At 50.7% G+C, this 14,122-nt stretch overlaps 1 protein-coding gene and 1 pseudogene across 1 annotated transcript; both read left to right on the top strand.

Annotated features, from left to right (window-relative positions):
• Nucleotides 1-369: 369 nt before the first annotated feature.
• Nucleotides 370-7,733, top strand: LOC126518687 (uncharacterized; annotated as a pseudogene).
• A 4,304-nt stretch (nt 7,734-12,037) lies between these two features.
• On the top strand, nt 12,038-13,892 carry LOC126518685 (uncharacterized). The gene has a single exon (XM_050168452.3). It carries the CDS (start codon nt 12,056-12,058, stop codon nt 13,079-13,081), a length of 1,026 nt encoding a protein of 341 aa, XP_050024409.2. The 5' UTR covers nt 12,038-12,055; the 3' UTR covers nt 13,082-13,892.
• The last annotated feature ends 230 nt before the right edge of the window (nt 13,893-14,122 follow it).

The raw sequence follows: 14,122 nt of genomic DNA, 5'->3' as shown, positions 1-14,122 counted from the left end.
GGACTAGAGGAGACGTTCGGCTCTTTCTTTCCTCACGACACTGCTGAATACATTCAATAGTTCCCTCTTGAATAGCTCCCATGTCGTTTTAGGGGAGACCACGTGGTTTTCGTACCACGTGCGTGCGGAGCCCTCCAATGAGAAAAATACCTGTCCAATTTTTGCCGCATCATCCCACTTGTTGAACGATGGCTCGCGCTCAAATTGGTCCAACCATTCTTCGGGGTCTTCGCCTAGGGATCCATTGATGGTTGGCGGCCCCCGCGGCTGCTGCAGTATTATCGGTGTCGGCATCTTCGGCGAGGTTGCGGTACTCATAGCAGCGTCTTTTCGCTTTCTGGTGCGGTCCGGCAAGGTCCCAAACTCAGGATGCTCTCCCTGGAGACGTCGGCTGGCTCGCTGAGCTGCTGCCTCGTCCTCGGGTGCGAAGCGCTGACGGCTGGCTTCACGACTGAAGGACGCGTCCGGAACATGGAAGGCTACCGCGCACCTCCACCAGATGTCACGTAGTGGTGACGGCAGTCGCAGGGGCGATGAAGACGGACAAAAGTTCGTCAACAGAAAACTGTTTATTGGGCTGACTTGCGCCCACAATGGACTGAATTACCCGGCGGCGGCGAAGCGACCAGTGCACTCGGCGGTCGTCGAACAGAATGCCCGCCGCTGTCGTATGCGTTCAATTTAAAGCTGATAGCGAGCTTTCTAGATAAAGCGTGCAAAGTACTAGAATGTTCTGGAACAACCTAGAATCAGCTCTGTCTGGATGCTATCAATCGAGATAAATCTGGGCGCGCCTTGCGTCGCAAACAAAGCGATAAAGCGGCGTGGCGGCAGATATGAAGAATGAGCAAGCACTGCAAAGATTCGCGGCAATAATGTCGTCATGTTGATGATGTTGTCCCCCAGCCATCACCGTTTTGTGAACTAAAACCGCGACCTTCGGTGATCCCGCGTGTCTAACTAATTACGTAGTAACCCCGTAGCCTGATCGGCTGGTTCCCGAGCTAGTATTATAAGGTGTTCAGATGGCATATGCAGAGTGTTTTACGAGTCTTGTCGTCAATAAGCGTGTGACAACATCATTCAAGTGCTGATATCAGTTCGGCACGAATGCCCGCTATCTCCTTTCCTTGTTGCTATATATTTAGAACCCTTTCGTTAAGGGCTGTTCCTAGTGAACAAGGGAGGGAATTTAGCTTAATGAGGAACGGAATAAAAATCTTAGCATGCGCAGACGACGTAGCTGTTTTCTGTAGAGAGAGGGAGGACGTCACCGAAACAGTTAAAATTGTTAACAAGTTTTGTCGAATGTGCGGAAGCGCTGTTAATCGGGGAAATGCTTGGGTGTTCGGCACGGGAGCCGGGAAAACAAACCACCTTTGTTTCAAAACATAGAGCGGACTGAGATGCCAGTAACATTCGTAGGCTTAGCTCTGTATCAGTACAAACATGCTTCTCAGTACTGGAATGGAGAAACTGCTCTAGTGTGAGAGAAAACGTTTAGCCGGGGTTGGCGTGAACTATCAGTTCTCGCTCGGTAAAAAGTGTGCAATATGCTTATTGTTTCGAAAATTTGGTAAATGCTCCAAGTTTTGTTTGATGAAGACAGTCAATGTGCTGAAGCTGCACAGTCTTTTAGCAGTCTTTGTGTGGGGACCTGCTGGGGAGCGAACAAACCAGAACAATTTGTTTCGCTCTGTGAGAGGGGGAGGTAAGGGGCTAGCCCATTTGTTTCTTCGACAGGTGGCGCCTAGGTTCCTTTGTTTACGTGGTCAAAGCGATCCCATTTCGCATACTTTAGTAGAAGTAAGGCTACGGTAGCATATTTTGTTCTGGCGATGAAGGATACAAGATGCGCAATTGTTCGCGGTTTCTTACGTGAGGCTGTTTCAGCTTTCTAGCTTTTGAAAGCTGGATTGTCTTTGAGGTACTTGTCCAGAGCTAAAAGAAGAAAACTATACAAAGATGTATGTGATGTGATGCTACCGGTGCATTAAGTTTATGTGCCGGTCTGTATACGGTGCAGGTCCAGGAGGTTACTTTGTGAAGAGTAAAACAAAAGATGCTAATTCCTTCCTCAGCAAATATGTTCTTTTTCCTGGTTCACGTACAGCAATCCGTTGCCTGTTAAACCCTAGCTTGAAGAAAGTTGTTTTTTTTTGTTCCGTGGTATGTTGAATGTCTTTTGTTCAAAAAGCCCGAAACCATTGAACATACCTTCCTCGAATGCTAGGATACCATATTCTTGCGGGAAATCCTCCAACGGACCCTAAAAAAAGGACCTCCCGTCGTCACATCGCGGCATCCGGTTTTTACCTGTCCCAAATTTTGGAAGCATACCCATGGACATGATCATTTTACTGGGCCTGTACAGTCTATGGAAAGTGCGTATGACAGTCCGGAATGATGATATAGATGCTCGCCGTGTGAGGAAGTACTTTGTTGAGAGCATTTTATGTATTAGAGATGCACTAAAGAGCCAGAGTGATCCTCCAGAGTAGATAAGTACGATGGATGAAGTTGCTAACTTCAATCATGTATAATCAGCGCTCCACCCAGTGGATGTGGTTGTCTTTCTAATGATTTATGTACAGTGTTCTCTCTTCTGTTTTCGTCAAACTGCCAATAAAGAGAAAGAAAAAGCTCTGATTTAGCAAAGGGGGTAAGACACTTGGCTTCTGAGCGTAAGGTCGTCGGTTCGAAACTCACTACCACCAACGTTTTTTTTTATTTCTTTATTCAGCTTCTTTATACATTATTTTTCTTTACAGCGATTACCGAGGCGAAGTTAGAACACAGCCGAGAGCTTGCGCGGACCAGGTGGTGGTGGTGGTGGTGATGATGAGTTGTAGCAACAGAGCAATTTAGACTGGGAATCAAGGCCGCAATTGCTCCGCCCGAGCAATTGCGGCACCCGAGCAATTCATAGCATCATTGCGGTGTTTCCCCCCATGCCCATCATAGCAATTTCTCTTAAGATTGCGACAAGGAGACATGACGTTTCTTTGCGGGCTATAACTGATCCTTCGGGCAACACAAGATGGCGCAGGTACGCATGCGTAAGTGCCTCGCAGATTCTCCAGGATAGCGTCCCTTTCATCTTGTAATTTTGGGCACAACCACAGAAAGTGTTGAACGTGTCCTGTATCGTCGCATGCCGTACAGTTCGCAGAACTGATACGCCCCGTATTAAACGACCATACTGGTGTACTAGCATGTCTTGTCCTTATTCAATATAGAAATGAGGCTTCCTCTCGACAAAATCTCTTCGTTACGCAGGGCATATGTGGTTGAACCCAAAGTGATATCAATGTGAGATATTTCAACTCGATTTATTCTTTGAGGCCTTGGCTTTGGGGGGATTATGGAGCTCTGCGTAAGCAAGAGCATCAGATTCTTCGTTACTAGCAATACCAATTTGGGATGGAATCCACAGAAACTTTGCTATGATGCCTTTATTGCCGCGTTCTATCACGAGAGCTACTGGTTTGCGCGGGTACTTGATGGACAGTAGACCTCAGTAGAGTGGCTGCAACGCAGCCTTTGAGCCCGTAAACAGAACCACATTCTGTGGAGGCAATGTCTTTAGTTTACGGAGAGCAGCAGCTGTTTCCACGCCTTCCACAACTATCCACGAAGCTTTAAAGTCCAGACGGCCAGACCGCGCATGTCTCAGATAGGGAATATAGACTGTACCTGCGCAGCGGTCGTCGTCTACTTTCGCAGCGCCATCTGTGTATACTTGGGGGTGATTCGAGTAAGTCGTGTTCAAATGTTCAAGAACTGGTGAGTTGGCTTCTGCAGCTGGAACGCCGCTCTTTGACTGCAGTCATGGTGCACCAGGAACGCGCGGATAACACAAGCTTCTGAGAGAGAGGAGGGTGACGTCGATTCACGGATACCCTCATGGACCACCTGGCGCGCCAGCGAAGCAGCAGGTGTTTCCTTTCGCCCGACCTTGGCTGTCGAGCAGCGCAAGTGACGTGGCGTTGCAGCGAATAATATTTTAGGAGCCGTTTCGCTGCTACAGACACCGTTTTTCTCTTTTTTTTTCCCTGTGGGTCATTTGATGCTTTTGCAGCAATATACACAGAAACAGTAGTAAGAAGCGCACTGATCGAAACATCCTTCTTTATTGATGTCAGGTATTGACCAATAGCAGCCGAGTGTGGAAATCTGCTATATTGCGAAATGAAGCGCCCAGAAAAAAGTGAGGAGCAGCCTTCTGTTGAAAAGCGAGCATTTGAGAAAAATGTGACTTAGCGCTCCGATTGCGAGCTCCACGCACCGCTCACGGCTGGAAATTTTGCTGAGATGTTCCAGCAGCGTATGCTAATAGTGGACTTGATTGTCGTTTCGACAATTACTTCCTTCATTGAAGCAAAATTATATTATTTTTTTCAGCAGAATTGAAGATGGTCGAAATGCACTTTTCCTGTCGCATCCGAACTACTCTTTTCTAGCCTGTGGTAAAAGAACACATTAGGAAACTATATTTACAGTGAAAGAAAGCCAATTGTGCTATTCTCAATTCTGCTTGCGATGCTCATACCGGCCAACTTTTCCGGTGCTTATTACGCAGCTGCCAAAATGAAAATTAAACTATTATGAATACGGCACGTACACGACACGCTCAAAGATGGCATTTTTCGCATACACGACCTAACCTAGGAAAACAGCTGCTATCTTATATGCTACTGTGTTGTCATGCGAAGCGCGTGTGACGTCATACTGAAAGCGCTTCGCTCATCGGGCTCATGGGCTCATCATGGGCGTATCGCGCATGGGCTCAGCCCTCACGTGCTAATAAACTGTTACGTTCATCGTCACTTGATCTGCGCCTCGTCACCCACGGCTACCACATACTGGCGACGAAGATGGGATCAGAATTCCGTCGGGCTGCAAGGAACACCTAACAGCGGTTCCGGAGTGTGCTGCGAGGAAACTGCCAGGACGGCTTCGAATAGCAGGTTTGATCAGTTAATCAAGAACGGCGATGAATATTTTGAGTCCTACATGGAGAGGTTCAAACATTTCCTGAAGGACTCTAAGGTGAGCGACGGTCTGAAGGTCTCAGTGTTCGTAACGACAATAGGAAAGAAACCCTACAAAACACTAAAAACTTTATTGGAACCGGAAAAGCCCGAAAACAAGACATACGCACAGTTGGCACAAATCCTGCAAGAGCAATATACGTACCAAAATCCTCTGTAATTCCAGAACTATTAAAATATAATCGTCATTTCCACAAAGAAGGCGAAATGGTGGCAGCTGTCGCAGTATAGCTGAAGCGGTTGGCGGCATATTCCGACTTCGGGGCGTTTCTCGACGAGGCTCTTCGCAATCACTTCGTGGCCGCGCTTTGTGACAGAGACACGCAAGCAGAGTAGTTGAAGAAAAGCAAGCTGACGCTTAAAAATGCCTGCGAGATCGCAAGGGGTATCAAGTTGGCCCGCAAGGAAACCCGGGATTTTCAGACCAGCGTGGGGCAAGGAACCGTCAGCGCTCTTCACCGAAAGCCAGACAGCGGGCAACACCCGCCGCGCTGGAGAGATGAAACTGCTACGGTACCCGCTGGGGGGGGGGGGGGGGGGGGGGGGAAGAGAGCGAAAAGGGGACGGAATCGCCATACTGTTTGCGATGCGGCTGAGAGCATGCAGTATCTACCTGCAAATTTCGCAAATTTTGTTATCGGTTATGTAAACGTGTTCGACACTTCGCTGAGGATGTGCAGAGGTAGAGACTCTGCGAATGTGATAGATGAGGACAGTGACGCGGGTGAACGTCTGCTGCACAATATCTACTCCTGCGAGGGACGCACGGGACTTGACGAAATTTGTCTGAAGCTAGAGCAGAAAAGTGTTCGAATGCAGATTGACACAGGGGCGTGTGCATCAATTGCACCAGCGCCACTGTACAAGAAATACTGGCCCAACCTGCCCAAAGAGCTGTGCAATCCTAAGCTAAAGACTTACGGAGGCACTCTGCCGCCGGTAACGGGGAAGCTAACCGCTTAGGTAGATTAGAACGGTCAGCACAAGCAGCTTCCATTAATTGTCGTCAAGACAAACTACAATACCAACACTGTGCTGTTGCGACAGGACTGGCTGGCGGCACTTAAGTTATTTTGGTCTAGTGCGCACGTGGTTTGCAAAGTGGCGTTGTTGTTTCAGAAGTATGTTAAGTTTTTTGAGCCTACCTTGGGTCTAATCAAGAGCAATGCAATTAAATTAGTGCTGAAAGAGGCTAGTTTGCCTCTCTTTTGTAAAGCCGGATTGGTGCCGTTTGTGGTTAGGGAAGCAGTGTCTTCGGAATTGCAGAATCTCATGAAGACAGGAGTATTAGTACTTGTTCGGCAGAGTGAATGGGCGAACCCACCAGTGGTCGTACTTAAACCGAAGAATCATGTCGGGATGTGTGACGATTTTACAGTGACGCTAAATTCATGCCTTAGAACCGATAATTAACCCCTTCCTGTCATGGAGGATTTGCTTGTAAGAATGGCCGGGTGCAAATATTTCACTGTGCTTGACCTGTCTACCGCATATCAGCAGCTGGAATTGCATCCGCGGGCGCAATTGCTAGTCGGGATCAACACACATTTGGGATTGCTCAAGTACACGCGCTTGGCCTATGGCATTACGAGTGCACCTTCTATTTTTCAGGCTCTCATGGATGACGTCTTGAAAGGAGTGAATCGGGTAGCGTGCTATGTGGATAACCTGCTGATAGCAGGAGCTACCTTTGACAAATGTTTTCAGAAAGTACAAAGTGTGCTGCCCAGGTTTCAGGGCCGAGGCATCCGATTGAAAAAAAAAGCGTAAGTTCTTGCGAAGGTCTTTCTGGCGCTTAGGACACGTTCTTGACGAAAAAGGGATACGCCCGTCACGTGAAAAAGTGAAGGCTATAACGGAGGCGCCTGCACCAAAGACTGAGGCAGAGTTGCGGGCCTACGTGGGGTTGAATAACTATTATGGAAAATTTGTTCCCAGTATGGCCGCAAGGCTACGGCCATTGCACGAGGTTGTAAATCAAGGCAAATGCTTTAAGTGATCACGTAAAACAGAGCAAGCGTTTCAGCAAATTAAAACGTGGCTAACGGAAGAGAAGGTTTCGACTTACTACGATCAAACAAAAGAGATAGGCCTTGTGTGCGATGCATCCATGTATGACGTTGGCACCATTCTGTTTCACAAGATTCGTAGAGATGAAAAGCCAATTGCACAAGCGTCTAGGGCACTAAGCAAAGCTGAGCAAGGTTATGCTCGCATTGAAAAAGAGGCTCTCGCCGTGGTGTTTGGGATGAAAAAGTTTCACAAGTACCTGTTTGGGCGTAGTTTTGTCATTTACTCCGATCACCAGCCATTAGCTACCCTTCTGGCACACGGCAAGCCCGTTCCAGTAATGGCAGCAGCACGCATGCAACGCCGGGCATTGTTGCCAGAGGCGTACAAGTACAAATGTATGTATCGTAAAGACAACAATCTCGGAAACGCTGACGCGCTTTCGCGGTTGCCGTTGTTGAATGATCGCAATGCCTCAGACTACGTGCAGTTCTTCTCAGTTGTCAATGACCTTCTCTTGCCTGCTGAAGCGATCAGGAAGAGAACGAGTACAGCACCCTACAGCACCGCATGGACCTGTTTCTGTTCAGGTACCAGAACAACGCGACCACAACAGCGTGGCAAACGCCAAGTGAACTGTTCCTGTCGATGGAGCCCCCATTCGCCTGACTGTGCTACGCCCAGACCTCGAGAGAGGTATAGAAGAACGTTTTTCCAAACTAAAGAGCCAAGCCGGCGGCAAAAGAGGGCCGTGGAGGGCATTCGAGGAGACCGAAAGTGTTCTGCTCCAAGGCTTTCGTCAAGATGTGCCCAAGTGATAACCTGGGGTCATCGAAATGAGGTGCAGTGCTATTACGTAGATTGTGCGTAGATTGTGCCAACGTCGCCAAGGGTTAGCGAGGTAGCCGTTGGCAGTAAGGAGTGCTACTGAAGTGGGGACTTCTACTTGAAAAGGCCAGGCAGTGCACGGCCACAACAGTAGCTACAATGGCAGCCTTTGTGTCACAAACACTGATCGTGCTGCAGCAACCCAGACTGCCACCTACGTTCCGCGGATCAACATTTGCGAACCTGGAAAGCCGGCTGGGGGCGTATGAAAGGGTCGCTACATTTAGCAACTGGAACAACAACGACAAGCTACGCCATATCTTTTTCGCATTGAAAAACCCCGCCAGGACTTGGTTCGAAAATCGAGAAAACACCTTAACAAAGGGGGACCTGTTTTGCAGCAGCTTCCTCCAGACATTCACAAGCGCAGTGCGCAAAGAGAGAGCCCAAGCTCTACTAGGAACCCGAGTGCAGCTATTCAATGCAACTATCGCGATCTTCACGGCAGAGATGGCCCGTCTTTTCGTGCACGCCGACTCGAAAATGTCAGAGGAGAAAAAAGTCGCTTCCTCATGTGGGGCGTCAAGCAAGAACGTTTCTCTGGACTGATCCGCGACCAACGAGAGACCATACCTGAGTTCTTGACAGAGGCAACGACGATTGAGAAAATTTGGAAATGCGCTCTAGGAAATATAACCGCCGAGTTCTCACGCCGCAGGGCGCCATGCAAGCACTGGGCTCCGACGAGCTTCAAGCGACCATCAGGGCCATTGTTCGCGAAGAATTGCGCAAGGTCTTGCCTTAGTCGCAAACTCAGGTGCCCTCGGTCACTGACATAGTCAAGGAGGACTCACAGCGATGGCTTGGAGTTTCTGTGATGCAGTCTCAATCGCTGCAACCCCAGCCAGTAGCGATGAGATACGCCGCCGTCGCCCGCCGCCATGGTCCCCCTTCGAACCCGTGCCAGGGCCCCGCGGCGCCTCAAATGCGTCGTCCACCACCGCCACTGCCATCACGCCCGACCGTCGCCCAGCGCAGCGTTCGAAGGAATACCGACGGTTGACGCGCCCCCGACTCCCGTCCGCTCTCCTATCACTGCGGGGAAGCGGGTCACGCCTATCACCAGCGCTCATACCGCAAAATGGGACTGCGAGAGTTCGCCGTCAACGCTCCGCGCCAGCAGTGAAGTAAACGCCCTCCCGATATCACCGCCTACCTCGCCGCCTCCCAGTGGAGCCTTCGATGGCAGTCACCAATTCGCTACCTGTCGCTGCAGCGCCGACCATACACAGGCACAGCCCAGGACCGGTCCATCAGCCCATAATCGGAAAACTAAAAGCAGCGAACGATGGAGGTGTGGTTATTGGTTGTCGAACAGACGATCCTCCGCCGACGACGAAGACGCCCAAAAGACTATCTCGAGGACATATCAACGAGACGCCGCCATCTCGACGAAGCTTAGAAGCAAAGAATGCACCGACAAAAGAAGACCTGACAAAGGGACGTTCCAGCCACCGGTCAACACGCAGCAGCTGTGATCTGACGCCAAGACCTAGAACGACAGAAGACCTGACGCCAAGACCAAGACCTAACTGCAGCAGAAGACAAAGAACCACGGACCTCGACATGCTTCTCGACGGCCACGCAGTCACCGCTTTAGTTGAAAAAGGGGCTGACTACTCCGTCACGAGTGGACCCATCGCCGCCCAGTTGAAGAAAGACTGTATGAGAAGACCCTCAAATTCGCACCGCTGGAGGACACGTAGTAAAGCCGACTGGAATATGCACGGCAAGAATTTCCGTTCATGACCGGACCTACTCGGCCACCTTCGTTATCCAACAGTATTCACGAGAAGTAATTCTCGGCATTGACTTTCTGAACCAACACGGCAAGATCATTGACTTGAAGTCGAAGTCGATAACGCTGTCCGAAGATCAAGTGATGCCGCCGGAGAGCTCTCGTTGTCACCATGCCTTGAGTGTGCTCAAAGATCAAGTGAGTATCCCACCTCGCTCCAGCACTGTCATTAAAGCCGGCACCGAAACACCCGCAAACGTAGAAGGCTTCATTGCGGGCGATTAACGTGCACTGATCGATCGCGAAATTTGCGTCGCAAGAGGAATCGCTCGACTGCATGAAGGAAAAGCGTAAGTGATTCTGTCCAGCTTCAGCCAGGAGTTCAAGCTCGTCCACAAGGCCACGAGGGTCGTACCACCTCGAGTAAATTTTGAAAACCTGCAATTCTTGTTATTATCTCACATTCTGTCGCATCTACCTTGACGGCCATAGTTTCCGAACCAGTCTTCGAACTACATCCAAGCCTCCTCATGAGTAAGCACACGACAGATCGAAATTCTTCTCCAATGATACAAAGACTGCTTTTCAACGCCCTCAAAGATTCCGCAAACACAAGTTGCAAAGAATCGCATAATAACCGAAGAATCCGCTCAACCAGGCCCCTTACCGAGTGTCGACGCGAGAACGGGAAGCTATAAGGCAACGAGGCGACGAAATGCTGAGCGACGACATCATCTAGCCGTCGAAACGCCCGTGGACATCTCCTGTGGTTTTAGTGAAGAAGAAGGACGGGAGTCTTCGCTTCTGCGATGATTATCGCTGCTTGAACAAAATCGCCAAGAAGGGCGTCAATACCTTCGCACGGATAGACCACGTATTAGACCGATTCTGTAAACCTAAGCAATTTTCGTCGAGCCATCTTAGGACTGATTATTGGCCAACGGAAGTCGCCGAGAAGGATCGAGAGATGACCGCGGCTGTCTATACTTATGAAACCAGTATATTTTTGTTATATATATATATATATATATATATATATATATATATGTATATATATATATATATATATATATATATATATATATATATATATATATATATATATATATATATATTAACACGTATACTTGCTTATCTTTATCGGGCGACCACGTTTCACCACGTAACAAATGTTATCGCACAGCGCAGGACACGCCGGCATGTATCGGAAGTTTCTGGAATGTTATCGATGGTTCCATCCGCTGTCTGTCACCAAATCTTGTGTAATCTGATTGCATGGATGCGCGACGTCAATAGTGTGGAACTTAGTGAACGACACGCGGGTCCCAGTGATTACTGTTGTCGGGCCCTTGGGCCCTCTCTGCAGCGCGCACGGGGGAAGCCTTTGAAACGCGCGCCACAACGGCACTCGTCGCATGGAGCATGCGCACCGATCGCGTATCGTGAGAACTCGCGCGGGGAACGCCGGGAAGGCGGCTGCCCGATAAGAAGGCAGCGGAGACTGCACTCGGGGCTTTTTTGCCGGGGCGCGGGCCTGGGGAGGCGCTGGTGGGGCGTAGCCCGTCTAGGTTTCTTTCCGAGCGTGCTGCAGAGCAGGGGGAAAGCGTATTTGCATTGTGTCCGCGGAAAGAGTGCTCTTGTTCGCTTTTGGAACTGTGTTTGCGCGCCTGGTTCGGTGCTTGCTTGCTTTCTGGGCTTTATGCATTGTGTTATCGACCGAAAGATTGTGTTGGTTGATGGTTTGTAACGGCCGTTCTTTCGTCGCTCTCTTTGGCTTGTATATTTTGTTGCCTCGCTCTTTTGCTGCTTGCTTCTTTGCTTTTGCTGCTTTTTGCTGATTTGCTTCTTTGCTGTTTGCTTGTTTTCTTCTTTGGCCGCGAGGCTGCGGTAATTGATTGAGTGTTTCATATTACCGTAAATTAAAGCGGTTTTTGTTCTTTGCGCCACTGGTCCTCTGTCGTGCTGGTAGCGGCTCGCGGACCCCCTGAGCGAAGGCGAGGGGCCTTCATCTGGCGCCCAACGTGGTTTTCTTCTAGTTTATTCTTTTTGTTCTGGAGTACGCTTCCGCACCGCAGGGACCACGAGCACGGGAACAAGGGAACCGCCCCCATCTCGCGGCAGCTGGCAATCCCCCCTAGGCCTACTTGACTTGCTCCGACATTGGGTCCCACAGCTCCTGCATCTGTACCCAACCGCTCTGACCCGCGTAAGCTCAATGAACGTTTTATTCTACCTCTCGCTGTCCTTGCGCTCCGCTATTCCGCACCATCCTGCCTCCGCAGAACCGCTTCACATTGCTTGACCATTCCGTCGGACCGCTTTTCCCGTCCACTTACAACACCAAAGATGCACCGCCGGCATTTTAATGCACCTACGTTCGCGTAAAGTCAACAAGGGCGCGGTTGAAAATCATACTCGCCAAACCACTTGTACGATGCCTGATAAAAAGGGCCAAGCCGCGCCCGGACAAGATATGTCCAGCATTATTGCCCAGCTGACCGCGCTGCTCGAGCATCAGACAAACCAGGCAGCCAGCTTCCGTTTTCAGCTCGCTGTGCCTACATATGAAGGCCACACAGATAAGAAATCGGTGGCGGACTTCCTTCTGGAAATGCAAGATTACCGCGACGCGCAAGCCATTACGGATGACGTTCTTCTTCAGCGCGTTTTGCCCGTTGCCCTGACTGGGTCCGCCGCCCGCTGGCGTCGTCGCCAGTCATTCCAAAGTTGGACGCACTTTGAGCAGCTACTGCGAGCAGAATTCCTCCCCCCAGACTACGTCGTCCGCATGAAAGACGAGCTTCGCGCCCGTAGTCAGGCGGAGGAGGAAAGCCTCCAAGAATACATACGGTCCTTTCAGGAGCTTTACGAGCGCGCAGATCCTTCAGCACCAGAAACGGAAAGAGTCACCCGGGCAATCCGGCAATCTCACCCACGCTTTCAGGCTTATCTAAGGGGCCGTACTTTCTCTTCGCTTGACGATCTCTCTAAAGCGGCGTCCGATATTCAGGCGGCGATGTTGGCAGAGCTCACTTACCAGCCTCCACCCCCGCCTCAAGCCGCCCTCGAGCCGTCTTGCGCGTGGCACGGTTCTCAGATTGCAAGCCCGGGGAATATGGTACCGCCCCCAAGGGCGCTAGACCCATTCATTCACCGCACCTTTGCCACCCAGGTACCTTTACGGCCTCCGGTCCGCGAACCCGCAACAACGTTGCCAGGCACTCGGGGCCGCAGCAGGCCTGTAGCGGCTGCCGCCCAATCAGGCGCAGAAGATACACGCAGGAGCATTCCAGTCTGCTTCCAGTGCGGAGGACGAGGCCACTACAAGAGCCAGTGCCCGAGCCCCCCGGGCATCTTCCAGCAGGGAAACGACGAGGGCCGGCGGTGGTGAGCAGCTACCAGTCGCCGGCCAACGACCTACCGCGCCCCGATGTCCCCTCGCAACATGCAGGCTCCGGAACGACCTCTCCGGCAGCAGCCTACCATCACGCGGTGTCACTTGCAACATCGAAGCATCTTGCAGCGGCCGCCAAGCACCGAGCGGGGGCTGGCGTTCCCGAGACTACGAAAAGCCGGGTGTTTTGGTCGTCTCACCATCCTGCGGCCACGGCGCTGAGCCGCAGACAACCTCGGCAGCAGAGAGGGGGAGAGAAACGGCTCCTCACACTCGAATCACCACCGGCATCAACGGTAGTAGCTGTACCGGAAAGGTGTCACCCCCCCAGACCGAAGGCCCAGGATCTCGGACAAATGGTGAGGGCTTTGCCGTCCACGTTCAGTCTTCTTGACGCCCACCTTGAGAAAACACCATTGGTGGCGGTTAAAATGGCCGGCATAGAAGTACCTGCTATTTTAGACACCGGCTCTGCTGTTTCTGTTTTCGGCGATCGAGTCAAAAGTGCCTGCGAGACGAAACGTCTACAGTTACGAAGTGTAAACACGACCCTTCGCATGGCATCCGCTCACGTTGCGTCCGCTACGTCAGCAGCCCGGTTAACGGTTACCATCAATGATAAAAAATTCCGGCAACGCTTCCTACACCTTCCCGGACTTTCTTGCCCTGTGATTTTGGGCCGTAACTTCATAGCCAAAGCAGGAATCGTTCTCGATCTCTCTAAAGGCACCTACCAGTACGGCATGCATGCACATCCACTCAAGTTCATGACTAAGCCACGAGAAGCACAGTCAAATCTGTTCACCGCCAATATCTCTGCGGTCTCCGAGACTGGTGGTGGTATTCTCACGGTTCTGAAGTCTTTCACAGGATCTCCGGCGGAGAAGACCAAAATCGAGACAGCGCTTAAACCGTTTGCCGAAATGTTCACGGAAGCTCCTGGCAGCGTTAATGTGCTGACTCATAGGATCGACACCGGATGCGCCCGCCCAATTCGTTTCAATCCGCGGCCCCTGAGCATCCACAAGCGGGCACTTC

Source organism: Dermacentor andersoni, chromosome 1 (genome assembly GCF_023375885.2).
Source record: "Dermacentor andersoni chromosome 1, qqDerAnde1_hic_scaffold, whole genome shotgun sequence".
NCBI classification, from domain to species: domain Eukaryota; kingdom Metazoa; phylum Arthropoda; class Arachnida; order Ixodida; family Ixodidae; genus Dermacentor; species Dermacentor andersoni.
The sequence above is the reverse complement of the archived record's forward strand: the minus strand, read 5'-3'. Positions and strand labels throughout refer to the sequence as shown.